The sequence below is a fragment of the Lampris incognitus genome, chromosome 5 (assembly GCF_029633865.1).
Source record: "Lampris incognitus isolate fLamInc1 chromosome 5, fLamInc1.hap2, whole genome shotgun sequence".
NCBI lineage: Eukaryota > Metazoa > Chordata > Actinopteri > Lampriformes > Lampridae > Lampris > Lampris incognitus.
Window position 1 is genome coordinate 22,007,958 of NC_079215.1, and position 21,899 is coordinate 22,029,856.

The following is a 21,899-nucleotide window of genomic DNA, read 5'->3' on the forward strand; positions in this document are numbered from 1 at the left end:
TGGAGAAGTGGCTGATGATGAAATGAGATGAGACAGGCTATAAAAGTTGCTCACATTTACAGATGCTGTTTGGACGCATGTTGATGCACATGTTCTTCAGGCAATAGCATAGCGAGTATATTTAACAATAGGATTTATTGTCTTCAGGAAGATTTAATATAGCAGAAATGTCTCGTCAATGTTGGAACAGCTGCAATACATTCTGTTACATCTGTGGTGAGTAGGTGAGTATACGCTTAAGGCTCAAAGACGCACCATGACTGCACTTATTAAGAAAGCCTAGGAGCTCTACTTCAGGTGTAAAATTGGTGACCAAGAGAAACCCCGGTCTCCTCACATTTGTTGTGCAACATGTGCAGTCAAACTGAGAGCTTGGCTCAGAGGTACTTGGAAGTCAATGCCATTTGCAGTCCCAATGACATGGCGAGAACAGAAGCATCACATGACGGACTGTTACTTCTGTCTGACCAATGTATCTGGCTTTGCTACTAAAAATAAGAAATCTATTGAATACCCCAGTCTGCTTTCAGCCATGAGACCAGTGCCACATAATGACAGTTTGCCAGTACCGAAGCCCCCATACTCATGGAGCCTAGATGAGGCAGATGAAGATGCCACAACGCATGAACCAGATGTGGAAAACGACACTGATCCAGATGTTGAACCCTTTATGCCTGGTTATTCTTGTCTGATAACACAGCCAGAATTAAATGACCTGGTAAGGGAGTTAGATGTCAAAAGCTGAAGCAGAACTACTTGGTTCAAGATTGCAAGGATGGGGTTTGCTATCACCAGATACAAACATGTTCTATCTTTCAGAACTGTGCCATGTTTACATGCAAAACTTTGCTGTGACCTAGTTTAATTTTGAAAATGCTGTTAAGCTCCATTTCATATAACCACCCTAGTCTCAAGATATTCTGACTGAGGCATATAGAGTAATCGGATATCAAATCAATTACTGTATAGGGACTGTGTGGATATGTAGGCCCCATACATATCCCTGACAGAAATAACAGGAAAAACATATGGAGAGAGATACAAAGGAAATAATGCAACTGCAGTTTTATGACAGCAGATGAACAGACACTGCTCATTGCCTGAATGGATGAGGATATATGATCTATTCAATGAAAAACCAAAGAATTCAATATGTAATGGACATAGCCACATTGACTGACGCTTTGTATTTAATGCATGTCAGCATAGCATATTATCAAAGTGAGAGCAAGAATCATATCTTTACTAAACCAAGACAAAGCAAAGAAGCAAATTAGTATCACAGGTTAGATCCCTTAACTTAACCTCTGGCTGTGTGTAATACAATACACATTTTTGGTAAAATAAGATTTTATAATAATTGAAGTGAATACTACTCTAAGAGTTATATGTAATATTTACATCATTACATTTCAACAGCGTAAATTCCATATTATTTTCTTTCAAATCCGCCATCCATCCATCGTCGACAAGCAGATTAAATTGTAATGCATCATAAATAAGATACAAAAAACCTTTAGTTGAAACATAACCCATCCAGGATAAATAAAATTATAAATGGATTTTCAACTACATTCTTTGCCACAAATGTATAGAAAAAGGAAAAAAAAAGAAGGATAAACATAATGGGATATGAAGACTCATCAACCCATCAATATAAAGAAATCACATCATTATACTGATGTGATTTATCTTTTAAATATTGATTCTGCTGTAAGTGTTCTATACTCTATCAGATATGAATACTTTTATACGTGTTTCTTAAATACTTCAAGATCATTACTTCACAAATAGAAAGGTTGGTAAACTGTATATATAAGAGTTTTATGTTTTACCATATACCTGACTTAAGTAGCTGCAAATCTTAAGACATGACCTCCCAAATTAATGTTTCGTTAAACATTTGCCACTACTGGTTGTTGTTTTGGTCTACCCAATGGTTTTGTTGGCCGCTTTGGCTTCTTGTCGTGAGTCTTCAGATGTGCTCGGTAGCCTTGAGAATAATAGAAACACTTCCCACATTTCTCACAAGAATAAGGTTTCTCTCCACTGTGAACGCGCAAATGGACTTTCAGGTCACATGCTTTGGAGTAACTTTTACCACAAATGGAGCACAGGTGGTGCCGCTCTCCAGTGTGCGTTTTGAGGTGCACATTCAGGTGTGACGATTGCATGAATGCCCTCCCACACAGGTCACAGCGGAAGTTCTTCTCTCCAGTGTGTGTTAACTCATGTTTTTTAAGAGCATCTGCTGTGACAAATCTTTTTCCACACTCTGAACACAGAAAGGGGGAGTCTCCAGAATGAATGCGCTTATGCAATTTAAAATAATATTCGTTTTTAAACCTCTTGTTGCAGTCAGCACAGGCATACGGTTTCTTGTGGATCCTGTGGTGTTCCTCGAGCTGTTCCTTTTGAGGGAAGTCCATTCCACACTCTCCACAAACATGGGTTTTTACCTGGGTTTCTTCAGATTTAGAGGAACTTTGTCCCTGAACTACGATGGGCATCTCTCCTGTGGGGAAAATAAAAGGTGTTCACAGTCATTCATTGTGAAATCCTTCTTTTATAATAGCATGCTTTGAAAGCAACTTCAACAGTTAGGTTTGGTTATTCTCAGTTCTAACCTCTGTGAACCTTCATGTGTGTTTTGAGGTTTCCACTCTGGGTGAATCCTCTCCCACATGTCAAGCACTTGAAAGGCCTTTTTCCTGAGTGTATTACAAGGTGTCGTTGCAGGGCAGCATTGTGAGAAAACCCTTTTCCACATGTGGGACAATCATAGGTCTTTCTAGGTTTGCCTGTTCCCTGGGAATGTGGCTCCTCAGAACTCATTTCATGAGGCTGCTCATATGTGTTGGTTTCCTCTTCGGCCAGTGTTCCACTACAAGCCTCTCCTGAATGAGAAAGGATTTCTGTTATTATAAATATAACAAGGCTCTGTTCAATCAAGTCTGGCTGATCAATATGAACAGAATATTGGACAGACACCCCCTTCCCCCCACCGCATCTCTCTCTCTCTCACACACACACACACACACACACACACACACACACACACACACACACACACACACACACACACACACACACACACACACAATACTACTAGTACTTTTGGCTGCTCCCGTTAGGGGTCGCCATAGCGGATCATTTGTTTCCATCTCTTCCCGTCATCTACATCTTCCTCTGTCACAGCAGCCACCTGCATGTCCTCCCTCACCTCACCCATAAACCTCCTCTTTGGTCTTCCTCTTTTCTTCTTGCCCGGCAGCTCCATATTCAGCATCCTTCTCCAATATACCCAGCATCTCTCCTCCACACATGTCCAAACCATTGCAATCTTGCCTTTCTTGCTTTGTCTCTAAACCATTCAACTTGAGCTGTCCCTCCTGATCGGGTCCTTTTTTGTCACTCCCAAATGAAAATCTTAGCATCTTCAATTCTGCCACCTCCAGCTCCGCCTCCTGTCTTTTTGTCAGTGCCACTGTCTCCAAACCATATATCATAGCTGGCCTCACAGCCATCTTGTAAACCTTCCCTTCAGCTCTTGCTGGTACCCTTCTATCGCTAATCACTCCTGCCACTCTTCTCCACCCACTCCACCCTGCCTGCAGTCTCTTCTACACTCCCTGTTATTTTGAACAGTTGACTCCAAGTATTTAAACTTATTCACCTTTCTCCCCTCTACTCCTTGCATCCCCACCATTTTGCTGTCCTCCCTCTCATTCATGCATAGGTATTCCGTCTTGCTCCTACTGACTTTCATTCCTCTTCTCTCCAGTGCGTACCTCTACCTCTCCAAGCTCTCCTCAACCTGCATCCTACTCTCACTACAGATCACAATGTCATCCGCAAACATCATAGTCCACAGACACTCCTGCCTGATCTCGTCGGTCAATCTGTCCATCACCATTGCAAACAAGAAAGGACTCAGAGCTGATCCTTGATGTAATCCCATCTCCACCTTGAACCCATCTGTCATTCTAACCAAACACCTCACCACTGTCACACTGCCCTCACACATACGTATCTTGCACCAATCCTACATACTTCTCTGCCATTCCCAACTTCCTCACACAATACCACACCTCCTCTCTCGGCACCCTGTCGTATGCTTTCTCTAAATCTACAAAGACACAATGTAACTCCTTCTGGCCTTCTCTGTACTTCTCAATCAACATTCTCAAAGTAAACATCACATCTGTGGTGCTCTTTCATGGCATGAAATCCTACTGCTGCTTGCTAATCGTCACCTCTCCTCTTAACCTTGCTTCTATTACTCTTTCCCATATCTTCATGCTGTGCCTGATCAACTTTATACCTCTGTAGTTGCTACAGCTCTGCACATCGCCCTTATTCTTGAAAATCGGTACCAGTATGCTTCTTCTGCACTACTCAGGCATCATCTCCCTTTCTAAGATTGTGTTAAATGTAGTTAAAAACTCCACTGCCATCTCTCCTAAACACCTCCATGCCTCCACAGGTATGTCATCTGGACGACCGCCTTTCCACTCTTCATCCCCTTCATAGTTTCCCTCACTTCGTCCTCGTTAATTAACCGCACTTCCCGATTCACTATCAGGGTTCCCGCTCTTTTCTAGAGATCATTTTTCAGGACTTTTCCAGGACATTTTCAGTGGTGGGATCGCGCCATACACCAATATGTTCCTCTCTGTGGAAGCCTGATTTAAAAGACGGGCAGTCTATGGCTATAACCTATCTATGAAATCATCTCTTACATGCTTAGAAATTATGACAAATTGATCATAGAATAATGCAAACATACCTGCAGATGTACAGCACTTCACTTTATTAGTATAATAACCAAGTTACATGATGGTCTGGGCAACTCTCACCTCAGCCTTCCCTTTTCTCTCCTACTTTCTCTCCTGTCTCTTTCTCTAAAAAACATAAATTAGGCCAAATTAAAAAATAAAGAGCCAGCAAAAGTATCTGGCACCTGCCTCACTAAAAAAGTAGATAATAAATAAATAATAATAAAATCAGGAGGATCAGTGAGCTGAGCTGCCTTGTGCTCCTGAGCTTTTTCCCTGCTCACTTGTACTGCTGTGCTTCCATGACGGCCACTTTCCTTATGTACAGTGGCTGTTTGTGGCTCTTGGTTTGTTGGACAGCTACTTCCTTCTCCTGTGTCTTTTGAAGATGTCACCCTCATGAAATGTCTTCTCTCATTGTTGAAATGTCCAGCAACTTTGACATGGCCTTGCCCTTGTGCATGACTCTTGAGTGCTGAGATGTCCACAATACCAACATCAAAAGACTTCTTGCAATATGCCCTATGCACATCTCTTGATACTTCCCCCTAACCAGTCCCTGAACCAGGTCTTCTCTCCTCTCATTTTTGAACTTGCACTGTCTTGACATTCTGTCACTCACTCCTGTAATTAGGGGACAAGAGGACAACATTTCAGTATATGGGCATAACCTTTATGTTTTGTCACTACTTTTACTACTATCTCCTCTTACTGTTTTTTTTTTTTATTTTCTTGCCTTGTTTTAATGCTCTGTTTTAATATTGTTATTATATTTTTATGTTTTATAGTATTCTGTCATTGTATTTTATTTTGTTTCTTTTGGAAAGCCCTTTGTGCTCTATGCTTGGCAAGTGCTATGTAAATAATGTATCATATCATTATTAATTTAATAATAATAATAAAGTAAACTTATATAGCACTTTTCTCACACTCAAAGTCGCTTTACAATAAACGGCAGTGAAACAAGACAACAGATAAACATAACACAGACATACAGGGGTGGATGGGAAGGGGGGCTACATGAGGGAGAAGCGGCAGCCACACACGATGCCAGCAGTACGACTTAAACAGATACAAAAGGGCAAGATAAACAAAAAACAACAGCGCTGTAGATGTTGATTTTCTGTAGGGTTTTACTCCCACAGCCTATTCCTCTCCCGAGGTATCCACTGGGCAGTGGCACTATTTAACCCATAGCTTGGGGCTGGTTTTTTGGGCATCAGGGAACATCCACACACCGATGGGCCTGCCTACTGCACGTCTAGGGGCCACACCTTCTCCAAGTCCCTTGTAGTTCAGCCAGGGTTTAAGGTATACCCAGTTATCGTGTGTTGCCACAAGGAGGCACTACATAGGGCTTGCTGTTGGAGAGGCTATGTACTGGCAGGGAGAGACTTACATGCAGGGCTCTCTCCTGTTTGCATTTCTGCTAGCCAGCAGTGAAGGTTGAGTGAGACGAGACAGGCACAGAACACTACACCAACACACTAGACGCTTCACAACAACCCGACTTCTTACACAAGAAAGTCATTAATTTATAACCCAATTACCTTTTTTCTTATGAATTATATTAACCATTGCTGCATGAACACCAATAACAGAATAGCCTGAATACCAATAACACAAATAGTAGCCTACAATTTTGCCTACTGACAAATCTAGACTTGTAAAGCACTTTGAGTGGCTGTTACAGCTAGAAAAGCGCTAAATAAAATGAAACTTGACTGATTGATTGACTGAACTTTACATACCTAAATGTACTATTCAAAGTTAGAATGGAGTTTGCTAGGATTATTAACTGCTAGGGATGTGAATGATGCAGGTTTTTGTTATCTGTGTTTTGTTTCATTTGCAAATCAATCTGGGGGCAATTTAGACAGATAGCCAGGCAAGGTAGATTAAATGTTCGCCATGTATACAGTCTTGGAATACTCCGCATAGCTTACAAGGTAGATAGCTGCAGGTCACGCAGATGCATTGAGGCCTGTCAAGCCAGCAACAAAACTCATTTGAACGTCTGGTCAACTTTTCAAAAGAAAAGATCTCTAGTCAGCTCGTAAGCTAGCACGCATTGCTGAACCGAACGGTCTTGCACTTTTATTTTAAAGGCAAAATCGCTAAAGAGGAAGTATACTACTACTACTTTTGGCTGCTCCCGTTAGGGGTCGCCACAGTGGATCATCTGTTTCCATTTCTTCCTGTCCTCTGCATCTTCCTCGGTCACACCAACCAACTCCATGTCCTCCCTCACCACATCCATAAACCTCCTCTTTGGCCTTCCTCTTTTCCGCTTCCCTGGCAGCTCTATATTCAGCATCCTTCTCCCAATAAACCCTGCATTTCTCTTCCACACATGTCCAAGCAATCTCAGTCTTGCCTCTCTTGCTTTGTCTCCAAACCACCCAACCTTAGCTGTCCCGCTATTATACTCGTTCCTAATCCTGACCTTCTACGTCACTCCCAATGAAAATCTTAGCATCTTCCACTCTGCCACCTCCAGCACCGCCTCATGTTTTTCTGTCAGTGCCACTGTCTCCAAACCATATAACATAGCTGGTCTCACAACCATCTTGTAAACCTTTCCTTTAACTCTTGCTGGTACCCTTCTGTCGCAAATCACTCCTGCCACTCTTCTCCACCCACTCCACCCTGCCTGAACTCTCTTCTTCACCTCTCTTCCGCACTCCCCGTTACTTTAGACAGTTGACCCCAAGTATTTAAACTTATTCACCTTTCTCCCCTCTACTCCTTGCATCCTCACCATTCTGCTGTCCTCCCTCTCATTCACGCACAGGTATTCCCTCTCGCTGCTACTGACTTTCATTCCTCTTCTCTCCAGTGCATACCTCCACCTCTCCAGGCTCTCCTCATCCTGCACCCTACTCTCGCTACAGATCACAATATCATCCGCAAACATCATAGTCCACAGAGACTCCTGCATGATCTCGTCTGTCAACCTGTCCATCACCTTTGCAAACAAGAAAGACAGAGCCAATCCTTGACATAATCCAACCTCCACCTTGAACCCATCTGTCATTCCAACTGTACACCTCACCACCGTCACACTTCCCTCATACATATCCTGCACCACTCCTACATACTTCTCTGCAACTCCTGACTTCCTCATACAGCCCCATACCTCCTCTCTCGGCACCCTGTTGTATGCTTTCTCTAAATCTACAAAGATACAATGTAACTCCTTCTGGCCTTCTCTATACTTCTCAATCAACATTCTCAAAGCAAACATTGCATCTGTGGTGCTCTTTCGTGGCATGAAACCATACTGCTGCTCGCTAATCGTCACCTCTCCTCTTAACCTTGCTTCTATCATTCTTTCCCATATCTTCATGCTGTGGCTGATCAACTTTATACCTCTGTAGTTGCTACAGTTCTGCACATCGCCCTTATTCTTGAAAATCGGTACCAGTATGCTTCTTCTCCACTCCTCAGCTATCCTCTCACTTTCCAAGATTGTGTCAAACAATCTAGTTAAAAATTCCACTGCCATCTCTCCTAAACATCTCCATGCCTCCACAGGTATGTCATCTGGACCAACTGACCAACTGCTAAAGAGGAATTGTACTGTGATTTGTTTTATCTCTGACTGTTGTTGCCATGACGGAGATTGCCTTGAGGTTGAGGGAAGCAATGTTTCACACCCCTTCACCTGTAACTTTGTCACAGCCTGCAAAACACTGTAACCAGTGACTCATAATGAACAAACAGGACAATCATTTAGCCAAATGATCTACACATGGTAATAATAATAATAAAAAAGGTTTCTGATTAATACTTTTACTGTCGACACAGAGAACGTGTCGAAAGTTGGTCACCATATTTTTTCACACACCTATTAACTGCCACTGACGCTTCTTAATAGTTTATCACACCATACTTTAGCCCCATTTAACCTTAACAATGCCGCAGTGTGTTTGACGAGATGGCGCTAGCAAAGTAAACCCGTACCGTTAACCAGTATTTAGCCGGTGTTTGACTCATATACAGCTGGGCACCCATTCATTGTTTTGACCCCGGCTTCCCATTCATTATTATCGAACTCTATCAACAATGCCCAACACATATTTGAAACCACTGCTGCTCGCCAGAGTTGAATCACAAACCTTTGCAGGCAAAACAAGCTAGCACGCAGGGATGGGGAAAACTCACAAACTTGAACTTGATCTGTAGCATCGCTTGCATACAGTAGCTAGGGGCTTGCTGGAATCCTTTGCCTTTCCTGGATAATTCGCCTCAAATGTGAAGTAGCTGATATTTCCTGTTTTCTTTGTCAATCAAAATCGGTTGTGGAGGCTAGGCAATCCATAGGCTACGTTCTGTCTTTAGTTTAACAAGCTACATTAACAACAAGACCAAATGGAGCGCATGACGACTCAAGAACTGGGAGCTCGATGTGGGCTTCTGTGTGTGTGTGTGTGTGTGTGTGTGTGTGTGTGTGTGTGTGTGTGTGTGTTTATGTCTCTCAGAGCACACAGGTGAGAAATATGGGAAATATTAATTTTGGAGAGCTCCAATAGATTGCCTAGTAGTTAATTCTAAGCTAAAGGAAAATAGAAGAATGTTGAAATAATTTTCCAGGACAACACAAGATTTTCCAGGACATTTAATTTTTCTCTCATTTTCCATGTGTTTTCCATGACTGGAAAATTGGTATTTTCCAGGTTTTCCAGGACGCGTGGGAATCCTGACTATCCCCCACATCATCCAACCTTCTCTCTCTCTCATTTTCTTCACTTATCAGCCCCTCAAAGTACTCCTTCCACCTTCTCAGTACATTCTCCTAACTTATCAGTACATTTCCATCTATATCCTTCATCACCTTAACCTTCCTTCTTCAACTTCCACCATTTGATCCTTGGCTCTGCCTTCACTCTCTTCCTCTTCTTGATCACCGAAGTCATCCTACATACCACCATCCGATGCTGCCTAGCTACGTTCTCCCCTATCACCACCTTGCAGCCTCCAATCCCTTTCAGATTGTGCCTCCTGCATAAGATATAGTCTACAAACCAAACACAACACACAAAATATTTACTGTCTGCTATATGGGAGCATTTCAACTTGCGTCTTTATAATAGCACTGTAAAGTGTGAGTATTATTTAATTTTCCTCAGAAAAATTATTAAGATGCCGAGAAAGTTTAAGATAGTGAATTCTATTTCTTCTTTAAAGTCCCACTGCAGTAACTTAGGCTGTTTTCACATTAGGATGAATGCTTCATACCGTGCCTGAGTATGATTGCCTCCACCCCACTGGTCAGCTTTCAGCATTAGTAATATTGACCCATACTCGAGTACACTTGCATATCTACACACGAGATCAGTGCATGCTGCACATATATGCTGATTTCAGAGAAGACAGGGGCATTTGAGAAATGCTTTAGACTGCATAGCAGTCTACTTCCGGGTTTTGGTACAACTATTTTCACACCAGATGTGAACTGTACACAAGTACACATGAACCATACTCGAGGCCACCTTTTCAAGAGGAACCGAGCACGGTTAGTTATCCGAACCCAAGTACGGTACGCGGTGTTCACACTACTAAAATGAACTGGACTTTGGGGTCAAGTGTACTCATATCCGGGCCTGGGTTACTAGTGTGAAAGCACCCTTACACTCATTTGAAAGTTGCAGGCGAGCCACCACAGTAGGAATATGAGCACTTACAGCACAATTATTTTCAAAAGGAATGATGATGATAATTTTGGCCAGTGGTTCTCGACGCGTCCCACAACACTGGGGGTCATGTCATACATGCAGGAGATTGGGGAAAAATATGGAGCAGAACTGAAGTTGAATAAAAAGAGTTTTTCACTGGAATGGGCATTGAGTCAAGGTCCTAAGATTATTTATCTGTAAGTACATGTATCTAAATTAGACACATTCTCATAAAGCCAAGAACCCGCAAATGAACATGACTATGCTGCCCTAGGCCATAGAAGTAAATGTAAATGTTGTTCTTGAGTAATAGCTGCCCTTAAAATCAAAGTCAAGTCACCTGTAGGTGATGTGCTGTGATCCTGGACCTGCCCTGTGGGTCTTTGTTCATCACGGTGACTCATCTCAACATCTCTGTTGCTGAAGTGTGTGTTCTGTGATATGGTGTTATTTGGATGAGGCTCACCCAACCCAGATTCTGATGGTTGTGTTGGTGGAACCATGGAGGTCTCAGAGGGACAAGGGGCTTGTTCTATTAAACAACTCCCCTGAAGGTTCCCATCGTTCTGTAATCACAATCAGATTAACATTTTTCTCACATGGTTATAGATGTGGACAATGCATTGAACTTGTGCAGCATATAAAATAATGCTGCTTTAAACCCTTTTTAAAAGTTAATTTGAGATAAACTATTTTAAACTGCTACACATCATGCCTATAGTTTTAATTATGTTTTTCATCCTACTTATGTTTGAAGTAAATTGTATCCAACAAAATGCTGCCAGTGGTGCTGGCAATTGCGACAGAAAATATCCCACTTTGTGTATTAAAACCATTGTCAATGACAGTAAAAAATTAAACTTGCATTGAATTGCACACATTTCTGGTGCCAGAAAGGAACAATTAAACCTTCTACCTAAGTTACTCTCTGGTCTTGGTTTTCAGCTGAATAAAATCCACTCTGAGGTGAAGAATTGTGTAACTTGGTATCACTTACTGTTGTCCCCTTGTGCTGGGCATTAAAGCTCATGCCAGGCCCTGCAACAGCATTGTAGAGCTGGTGGTCATCTGTTTCTCTCCAGTAAGATGAGTTTGGGTGTGTGTCCCAGTGGTTCCACTGAGATACCTGGAAAAATTGAAGAAAAATAAATATGATAGCAACTATAACTTCAAGTCAAGTCAAGTTTATTTATATAGCACATTTAAAACAACCACAGTTGAACCAAAGTACTGCACAAGCTTAAAATACAATATAAAATAAGTGACATATATGATTATAAAAATATATGTAAGAAAGACATAATAAAATAAAGAAATTAAAATGTAAACAATAAAACATAAGAGTAAAAGTATATTTCCACAATAAAATCACGGTGTCAAGCTCAACTTGAATTGAATGCCAGTGAGAAGAGGTAGGTCTTTAACAAAGATTTAAAAGCCTCTAGGGTCTGAGCAGATCTTATGTGTACTGGTAAGTTGTTCCAGAGATCAGGGGCAGCCACTGCAAAGGCTCTGTCACCCCTATTCTTAAGCCTGGAACTGGGAACATGTAAGAGCATCTGGTTTGTTGACCTGAATGCTCTGGCTGGTGTATGATGATGTATTAGCTCAGACAAATAAGTTAGTGCCAGCCCATTTAAAGACTTAAAAACAAGTATTAAAATCTTAAACTGGATCCTAAAACAGACAGGAAGCCAGTGAAGGGAGGCCGCCAGTACAGGCGTTATGTGATCACGTCGTTTCTTTCCTGTCAGCAGGCGAGCAGCTGCATTTTGTACAAGCTGCAGGCGACGAAGCAACGACTTGAGCTACGCCAACATACAATGAGTTACAATAATCCAAACGAGAGGTAATAAATGCACGAATAACCCTTTCAAGATCATGTGGAGGGAGATAGGCCTTTACTTTCCCCAGAAGTCGTAATAGAAAGAAACATGTTTTGACGAATGAGCTTATTTGTTCATCAAAGTTAAAAGAGCTGTCAAAAATCACACCAAGATTCCTAACAGAAGAGTGACTGTAGGAAGCTAAAGGGCCAAGAGTGCTATCATAACCATCCAGAAGATCAGGTTGTCCATATACAATAATTTCAGTCTTATTTTGATTTAGTTTCAGGGAAATTTAACTAGATCCATGTTTTGACATCCTTTAAACAACTCAGCAAAGCCTGTATAGAACTTCCTCTGCTATTTGTTTTATAGGCAGATAGATTTGCAAATCATCAGCAAAACAATGAAAATACATATAACGTTTTTAAAAAATGGACCCCAAGGGCGCATATACAATGAGAAGAGAATGGGGCCCAAAATGGAGCCTTGGGGGACCCCACAGTTAAGTGGGGCCACAGCTGAAGAGAATTGGTTTATATGGACCAGGAATTTTTATAAGGTAAAGAACTGAACAGTATTCACTTGGTGGTAACCTTTCACTCACGTGGTTGTTATGTACAGCATGATTTTCTTGGTTATCATGGTGATGGCTTGGACTGTTTCCTGCAATTCCCAATGACATATTAGTTAAGACAGATAATTTGTAACTTCTGTAAAATTGTCTCTTTTCCAATCGCACTTCCAACCATGTATGCTAAGAAATACTAAACTAAATGACTTTTAATACTAATAAACCTTTGAGATACGCCTTATGTTATATTTAATATACTGAAATATTTTTGTTGTATTTAAGGGGGAGGGGAGCATCCAGGTAGCATAGCGGTCTATTCTGTTGCCTACCAACATGGGGAACGCCGGTTCGAATCCCCGTGTTACCTGCAGCTTGGTGGGGTGTCCCTACAGACACAATTGGCCATGTCTGTGGGTGGGAAGCCAGTTGTGGGTATGTGTCCAGGTTGCTGCACTAGCGCCTCCTCTGGTCGGTCGGGGCGCCTGTTCAGGGGGGAGGGGGAACTGGGGGGAATAGCATGATCCTCCCACACACTATGTCCCCCTGGCGAAACTCGTCAATGTCAGATGAAAAGAAGTAGCTGGCGGCTCCACATGTATCGGAGAAGACATGTGGTAGTCTGCAGACCTCCCCGGATTGGCAGAGGGGGTGGAGCAGTGACCGGGAGAGCTCAGAGAGCAGGGGTGATTGGCCAGGTACAATTGGGGAGAAAAAAATGGGAGGATTTAAAAAAAAAAAGTGGGTTTTTTTTGGGGTTTTTTTTGGTGCGGCTCGTACAGTGAATTAAGAGATGGTAGAGTTTAGTACCATGCTAATGACACTTTGGTTGTACATGATTATACCATGAGCCCTTCAGTTAGGCTACAGCCTCTCTGACTGTTATATCTTATTTTTAGCCACTAAGTGAATAACTAATTCATGCAACAACAGCACAGGGCTGGGCAATATTGACAAAATCAAATATCACAATATATTTGATTGAACACCTTGATATCAAAAATGTGGTGATATTTTGGGGAAGACTATTGGTGCTTTCATAAGATATTTACACAAAAGAAAGTTCTGCGAAATTATCCTTAGTAATATGGATGAGATGATCAAGCAGGTCAAGGCATTTAATTGTTAACTACACTCAGCTAAAACAGTCTAATTTCAGAAAATTGCATCACTTTAATGGAATGCAGTTTTAAGACCAAGGAATGACAACAATTACATTATATCACAATAACTAAAATGTCTGAAGAAATCTAGTCTCATATCACAATATCAACATCCATCAATATAGTATTGCCCTGATCTTTTATAGAATAGATAAAAACTCCACTATTAATTATTAATATTTACCACCTTGTGAAAGTAAAAGGGTCTGAATAAGATATAAAATGTCAAAAGTCTAGCATGGTGTAGGTAGGTAACATAATGCACCACAACATCCCACTTTAAGTTACTGCCTGAATAATAGTAAAACAACAGAGTGCATACCAAAAACTCCATGGTGACAGCGTCATCATATGTGCTGCATATCAGGATCCACTTGTCTTATGGTGATTATGTAATGCTGGTGCAACAACCCACTTTCCCTACAGAAGTTATTTAATTTTCATCTAATCTGATGAGTACCTCGATACTCGAGGTCTTAAACTGTAATGGCTCTTGTTAAGAGCAGTAGTTAAATCAGATAGCCAGCCCACATACCAAGGTTGGGAGGGTCCCATGTCAGGTCTTCTCCATCTGAGTCGGTCAAAGCTCGTTGTCGGATCCTGTTGGTCTTGTTTGCCTTCTTTGGACCGTTCAGCTGCCTGGGTCTGCCTAATTGCCTGGTGGGTCCTATTGGCTTGGCATTGTGGGTCTTTTTATGATTGTTAAAACCCTGTCTGTAGTAGAAACTTTTGCCACATACGTCACACTGGTAAGGCTTCTCTCCAGTATGAACCCTTAAGTGGACTTTAAGTTCTTCTGCTCTGGCATAACATTTCCCACATATGGAGCAGAGGTGAGGCCTTTCTCTAGAATGTGTTACATAGTGTGCTCTCAGAGTAGATGCCTGCTTGAAACACTTTCCACATATTTTGCATGAGAAAGGTTTCTCCCCTGTGTGATCTCTCATGTGGTTCTCAAGTCCTTTCGGTGTTTGGAAACCTTTATCACACTGCAAGCACTGGTAAGGCTTGGGGCCCTCATGTCCACCTTCATGTTCTTTTAATTTTTGGTCCGTCAGGAATCTCTTGCCACATACTGTGCAGGCGTATGGTTTTTTGGACTCGTGGACCTTCATGTGATCTTCATATAATTTTTTTTCTGAAAATTGTGTCCAACATAAATGACAAAATGATATCTCCACTGATGGTTGAGCGTCCTCAGATGCAGGGGAGTGATTCTCAACCTCTTTAACACTAGTAGGTTTAATTCCTAAAGGAAAGACAATAAAGCTCATCAACACATTCTTTCTAGGTACTCTATATTACCTATAAAATATACTATGAAAGAATTATTACAAGTGTCAAATAGTTCAGATATTTAAAACACAACTTACAACCCATTGCATTAATTCATTGGAAAACCACTTGGAAAAAAACACTGTGATATAGCAGAGGCATACTTTTGCTAGCATTTCCACTGAATAAACGGATTTCATGCACCAACAAAATTCCTTTATCTTTATCTCTTAAGAACTGTGGCCATGTCAATCCCCCCCCCCCAAACAGACCTATATTTGACAAGTTAACAGAAAATCAAACACTGATGTATGCCATGTAAGCGGCAGATGTAAACATATCCTATACCAATAAATAAACATACCAATAGTATATTTATGAAAAAAAAATGTATTGAGATGCACTGCCCCACCACAGTGAGCAAATAATTTCACAATGGGGTTCTACAGAGGGAACCGAAATGGGAAGACACAATAACAAACAGTTTATGTAGGCTGGTGGGCCATATCATTTAGCTATAGAACCATTTAAAAATGCAAATGCTCAGAACGTAATTGCTCTGGAAATTAGCATTGCAAAGGGATGCAGTATCTGGGTCAAGCATAGGGGTCCAGTGTTCTCCATTCATAGATACACACAGCATGAATTTTCTTCTAAGGGAATTTTCATTTTTCATGATCTAATTTATTTGTATACATCTAGTATTTTAGGTTTTCTTTATTTATTTTAGGTTTCAATTATTTACTTAATGGCTGCTGATTTCTAGCTATGGCTGGGAGTCGGCAGCCATAACTGTTCTTTATTACTACTGCAAAAACCAAATTTTCCTCATGAGGATTAATAAAGTGCCATTTTATAGCTCTGTATAATAAAAAAAAGACATGCATGTTAGGGTTAATACTCATGTCTGTGCCCCTGACCAAAGCAAGAGGAAGAACTAACTGGAGTTGTTCCCTGGGTGCTGCACGGCGGCTGCCCACTGCTCCTAGCTACACAGCTAGGATGGGTTGAATGCAGAGAGTAAATTTCATTTGTATTTATGTACAAAATTACTAATAAAAGAGTATTCTATTCTATTCTATCACTTTTAAGATAAGCAGATACCCAGGTATTTCGCAATGATGGACATCAGACATGTCTGAGTTATGACTCACCCCCCCCTTTTTCTTCCTCCCCAATTGTACTTGGCCAATTACCTTACTCTTCACATCAAACCTCAGCCTCATGTTGTGGGTAGACACGAGGCTGAGGTTTGACGACAATGAACTGTTCGACTTAGATTTTTGTTGGAGGAAATAAAAGACCCCACGGCTGTGTGGTCAAACGGATAAGTAGTCTCGTCTCCTTTCTTTCATCCTCCACATTGGATGAAAGAAAGGAGACGAGACCTTGGCCATGTCTGCGGCCAATTGGCCATGTCTGCGGGCTTTCCACCCACAGTTGGCTGTGTTTGCGGGCTTTCCACCTACAGACACGGCCAACTGTGTCAGTAGAGACGCCCGACCAAGCCAGAGGTAACACGGGTGAGTTATGACTTTTACTCACAAATTGACACCTTGAATGCCCCCCAACCTTCCAGATAGCAGAAAAGTTTCTTTACACTGAAATGGGTCCTAAATATAAATTTTCACACGTATTCTTTAATGTGGTTTCACTCTACTGTCCAGTCTTCAGCAACTTGAGTATAAGTTGATAGAGAGGTTAAAGAATACTTTTGACCTTGGGTTGTAGCTAGGGAGTAAAATGTTCACAATTCTGTGGAAAATGATGTCAGACCTGGCCTTTATTAATACGAGCTAGCCAAATCTTCCTGCAATCAATAAGTTGCTTTATAAACCATGGTGTCACATCACTGCACTTTGTAATCTCATAGTTTTACACGCCTGTAGATATTATGCCTCATTATTTTCAGTTTCATCAGACTAACTATGATTAAATTAAAATAAAACCAAAAACCCTGCTTTTTAATTTACTTTACCTTTTTCATACTAAATGTACATATAAAATGCAACGGGACATGAATGTAAACTAGTATCATAGTGAAACCACCCATTTAGTGATGTATGCTTTCAAGTACGGAAAACCTTACACTTCCATATCTGCTCTGCCATCTTAATTTCATTGCACTGTTCAGTCTGTTAACCTAAAAATGTACAAACAAATGTGTCTGCATTCATAGAAAGGGCTTTACTGAGTTGAATAATGTTAACCTCAGAGCGCTCACCTTTATGCACCTTCTGGTGTGTTTTAAGGTTTCCAATCTGAGTGAAACCCCTTCCACACAAAGTGCACTTGTATGGTTTCCTTCCTGTATGAATGATAAGGTGTCTATTGAGAGAAGCATTAGTAGGAAACTCTTTTTCACATACTGAGCAGAGGTATGTCTTTGGAACCCGGTGTTCTTTCAGGGGTTCTGCTGCAACTCCTGGAGTTGGATGGTAGATGCGCTGGTGAATTATCAAGCTTCTGTAGGTTCTAAACGACTGTTCGCAGTCAGAACACTTGTGAGGGTGGAGCTTTCCATGTTTCACTCTCATGTGCCGGTCCCTGGTGTATATGCTTCGGAATTCCTTATCGCAGTCTCCACAGCCAAAAAGCATTTCAGCTTCATTTTTCCTTCTATGTTTCTTGAGTTTCACTTTCGCAGAATGGTTAGGTTTGGCCGGTGGATCAATCGGCTTTTTACTTGGCAATGCAACATCAGGAGCCTTACCTGTGTGCAAAAAATATGCATCAATGCACATGCAGGAAAGGTGTCAGTTATACAGCTGAACTACTTGTTAAACTGTTTTTGAGATGAATGTGACACAGCAACTTCCAGGCATTTCTCATATGGAGGTGCCTCACATTGTAACAATACGTGATTGCCTACTTGTTGGCCTTCAGCTGTGGATGACAGCATTTTAATCTATGTGAGGAAATGCATTGTGTATGCACTGAGGGCTGCGCTTATTTAACAGGGGTAGCTTCCCAAGGCAGGAAAATATTTGAGGTATTTTTTCTAATTATGATAATCATTTTACTCTTATTTATTTATTATTTATTGTCACGTTATTGATATAATCCACTTTAACTTGTGTTATTTTTTATCTTTATTTTATGACTGAAAAGCATTTGAGTTGCACTTTTCTGTATGAAAAGTGCTATACAAATAAAGATTATTATTATCATTTATTCCTGGAATGACAAAACTCACAACTGGCACTGATGTCTCTATGCAAAAATTCAACAAGTAATTTGATCAGTGTCTCCACTCACCATGACTTGCAGGATCCCATTCAACATCCTCTCCATCGGAGTTGATCAGACCACACACTACCTCCTCTCCATCCTCCTCCACACTGGTTGTACCAACAGTTTCTTTGGTGTGCATTTTCAGATGTGACCTCGCACTGACCAACTTAGAGAACCTCTTGCCACACACAGGGCAAGAAAATACCTCTTCTTTGGTGTGAGTCTGTAGGTGTATTTCCAAATGATTTCGATAAGCAAACTTTTTTCCACAATCGACACACTCATGACGTTTGACTCCTGCGTGCTTCTTCATATGTTGGCAAAGTCCACTTTGAGTAATGAAGTCCTTTCCGCACACATAACAGTTTTTGCGCAGTTTCTTATTCTGAGGTTTTTTTGGTTCACATTTGGCTCTCTGGTTTTGTTTAGATTCTTCAACTGTAGTGTGATTCTCCTCATTAGCAGAGGACAGTTGGAGTCCTAAAAGAAATAAAAAATCATATGGTGAATTTCACACATTATCTAGACAAGCAGTGTATTCAGCAAATTTTACTGCTTTTGAGAGGGAAAAGAAAATCATGGCTAGCCTTTTTCAGCTCTGCCCTGGCTTTCATCACACGGAAAGACATTGTTGGCTGAGGTTCCATCATCATGGTTAATATTGCTGGCAGGGCTTTGCTCTCCAGGGCTGTCCTCAGTTGAATGATCATCCATGCTTTCAGGGTGGCAGGAAGGAGCTCGGCCAGGGAACTCACAAAAAGAACCCTAAAGAGACAACTTCTCAATATCATATCAGTGGCAAGAGTGGAATGGATGAATTCCAATAAAAGCAAAAAGAATAATGAATTACTTTCAACAGTAAAGTAATTACACATCCTTACCGATGTACCCAACGCTATAGCTAACATGGCTATTGTTAGCCTAGCCACTGTAGCCCGCCTGACTAATCAATAGCAAAATTTTTGAGCCAACTAACCAAATTAGACATGTATAGACGTGTTCGCAGATTGTGGGGCAAAAGGAGACCACGAGTCTTGTGTTTCTAAATAATACTATAGCGAATTCGGGGGTAGAATCCCACTTCTGACACCAATGTAGCGAATCGGGGGCAACCACAGGAACCGCCGCAGCCGGGACGCGAACACGCATCTCCCACTAACCGCTCGACCAGAGGGTCCGACCCGTTAGCCTCTACTTAGCCATGCACGTTACACTACCCCTCTCCTTCGAGGAGCACATCCCATTTCTGACACAAATGTAGCGATGTCAGGGGGCAGTGCCGCGAATTCTAGTATTCCGCACCGCGGGCGACAACGTAAACCAGCCGACTAAAGGGTCCGACCTTTAACATGCTTGGCTAACGGGTCGGTGTGGTGGACACGTATTGGGGACAGAATTCAACCCAGGAACTAAGGGTTAAGTCATGGTTGCCCTGGCAGGTTAACGCAGGGTTAAGTTATGGTTGTCCAGCCAGTTTTCGGGTTATTCTTGCCACCTCCGCTCAGTCGAGCTGTGGTTTGGTTGTCTCTCTGATTTACCGTGGATTAAAGAAAGTTGCCTACACGGCTAAAGTGTGAACCTACGGTCTTCTCCGTTCCTTCGGCTCTACACTGGTGACCCCGACGTCGGTTTTCGGATAAGTTTTCTGAAACCACACACATTATGGCTACGAACGCCGTTGCAATTAAACTGCCGGAGTTTTGGGAGTCTTCCGCGGCTACATGGTTCGCGCAGGCTGAGGCACAGTTCACGCTCAGAGACATAACAGCAGACGAGACCAGGTACTACTACGTAGCGGCAGCGCTGGGGTGCGCTACGGCTTCCAGGATAAGCGGTTTCATAACCAACCCACCGGCTGATGGGCTAAGATACACCGCCACATTACCGCCACATTAAGGCGCCCCTGGAACGCTTCGCAGTGCCGGAGAGACGATTTGACCATGTCCACGTCGACCTGGTTGGTCCCCTACCCCCATCCCATGGGTTCACCTACCTCTTCACTGTGGTGGACAGGACTACGCGCTGGCCTGAAGCTGTTCCCCTGGCATCCACGACGTCTGCTGATGTGGCCCGGGCTTTTATTGGGTCGTGGGTCTCACGTTTCGGTACGCCTTCCGACCTTTCATCTGACCGTGGGCCACAGTTTACCTCAGAGCTATGGAATGCTGTGGGTGAGGCTCTGGGCGTCAAGCTTCATCGCACTACCGCCTACCACCCTCAGGCGAACGGCCTATGTGAGCGCTTCCACCGGTCCATGAAGGCTGCGCTTCGGGCTACTCTCAAGGACTGCAACTGGGTCGACAAGCTCCCATGGGTCATGCTGGGCCTGCGGACCGCCCCGAAGGAAGACCTACAAGCCTCCTCTGCGGAGCTGGTGTACGGCACGCCGCTGCGAGTCCCAGGCGATTTCATGCCCAATGCAACGCGTCCCTGGTCAGCTGTGGACCAACGAGACTCCTTGCTGGACGGGGTCAGAGCTTTCACACCCGTCCCTACCGCCCAACACGGCGCTCCGGTGTCCCAGGTGCCCCCAGGTCTGCAGTCAGCGGACTACGTGTTCATCCGTCACGACGCACACCGCCCCCCTCTGCAACCCCCTTATGACGGCCCCTTCCGCGTCCTGGAACGGGGAACTAAGCACCTGGTGGTGGATTTTGGGGGCACGGCCGAGCATGTTTCAGTGGACCGAGTTAAACCCGCACACCTGGACTTGACGCAGCCGTTGGAGTTAGCCCAACCTCCTCGTCGCGGTCGTCCCCCGGCTCCGCCTCCTCCCCCCGTGGAGGCCCGAGCTGCCTCTTCTGCTCCTCAGGCCGACCTCCACAGGCCCGCGTCAATGCCTCCCAGAGACACTCCGGCCCCTGTTATCCGGAGCCGCCGCGGACGGCCTGTCGTCCCCCCGCGCCTGCCTGACTTCAATTACTAGGGCGAATTCTGGGGGGGCTCATGTGGTGGACACGTATTGGGGACAGAATTCAACCCAGGAACTAAGGGTTAAGTCATGGTTGCCCTGGCAGGTTAACGCAGGGTTAAGTTATGGTTGTCCAGCCAGTTTTCGGGTTATTCTTGCCACCTCCGCTCAGTCGAGCTGTGGTTTGGTTGTCTCTGATTTACCGTGGATTAAAGAAAGTTGCCTACACGGCTAAAGTGTGAACCTACGGTCTTCTCCGTTCCTTCGGCTCTACACCGGACCCTTTAGTCGAGCGGTTAGCGATATGCGGGAGATACGGGTTCGCGTCCCGGCTGCGGCGGTTCCTGCGGTTTTCCCCCGAATTCGCTACAATACTACGTTAATTTCGAAGAGATCATCACGGAGAAATTGATTTAGAACGAAACGAAATGCCCCACAGGTGTTGCGCTGTCGGTTGTACAGG

At 42.9% G+C, this 21,899-nt stretch overlaps 1 protein-coding gene across 1 annotated transcript; it reads right to left on the reverse strand.

The window, feature by feature from the left end:
- Positions 1 to 1,126: 1,126 nt before the first annotated feature.
- LOC130113361 (zinc finger protein 497-like) lies at positions 1,127 to 17,544 on the reverse strand. Its single transcript, XM_056280947.1, has 7 exons — positions 17,516 to 17,544; positions 14,552 to 15,265; positions 12,890 to 12,948; positions 11,454 to 11,582; positions 10,797 to 11,022; positions 2,628 to 2,897; positions 1,127 to 2,515 (listed from the first exon to the last, which is right to left on the reverse strand). Exons 2-7 carry the CDS (start codon positions 15,129 to 15,131, stop codon positions 1,896 to 1,898), a joined length of 1,884 nt encoding a protein of 627 aa, XP_056136922.1. The 5' UTR covers positions 15,132 to 15,265; positions 17,516 to 17,544; the 3' UTR covers positions 1,127 to 1,895.
- Between the last annotated feature and the right edge of the window lie 4,355 nt (positions 17,545 to 21,899).

Coding starts and splice junctions, on each gene's coding strand:
- LOC130113361 (XM_056280947.1), bottom strand. CDS start 15,131: ATGAAGGTCCACGAGTCCAAAAAACCATACGCCTGCACAGTATGTGGC. Junction 12,949..14,551: donor ATGGGACCCTCCCAACCTTG/GTATGTGGGCTG, acceptor TGGGAATTGCAG/GAAACAGTCCAAGCCATCAC. Junction 2,898..10,796: donor TCACAGCACATCACCTACAG/GTGACTTGACTT, acceptor TTTCTCATTCAG/GAGAGGCTTGTAGTGGAACA.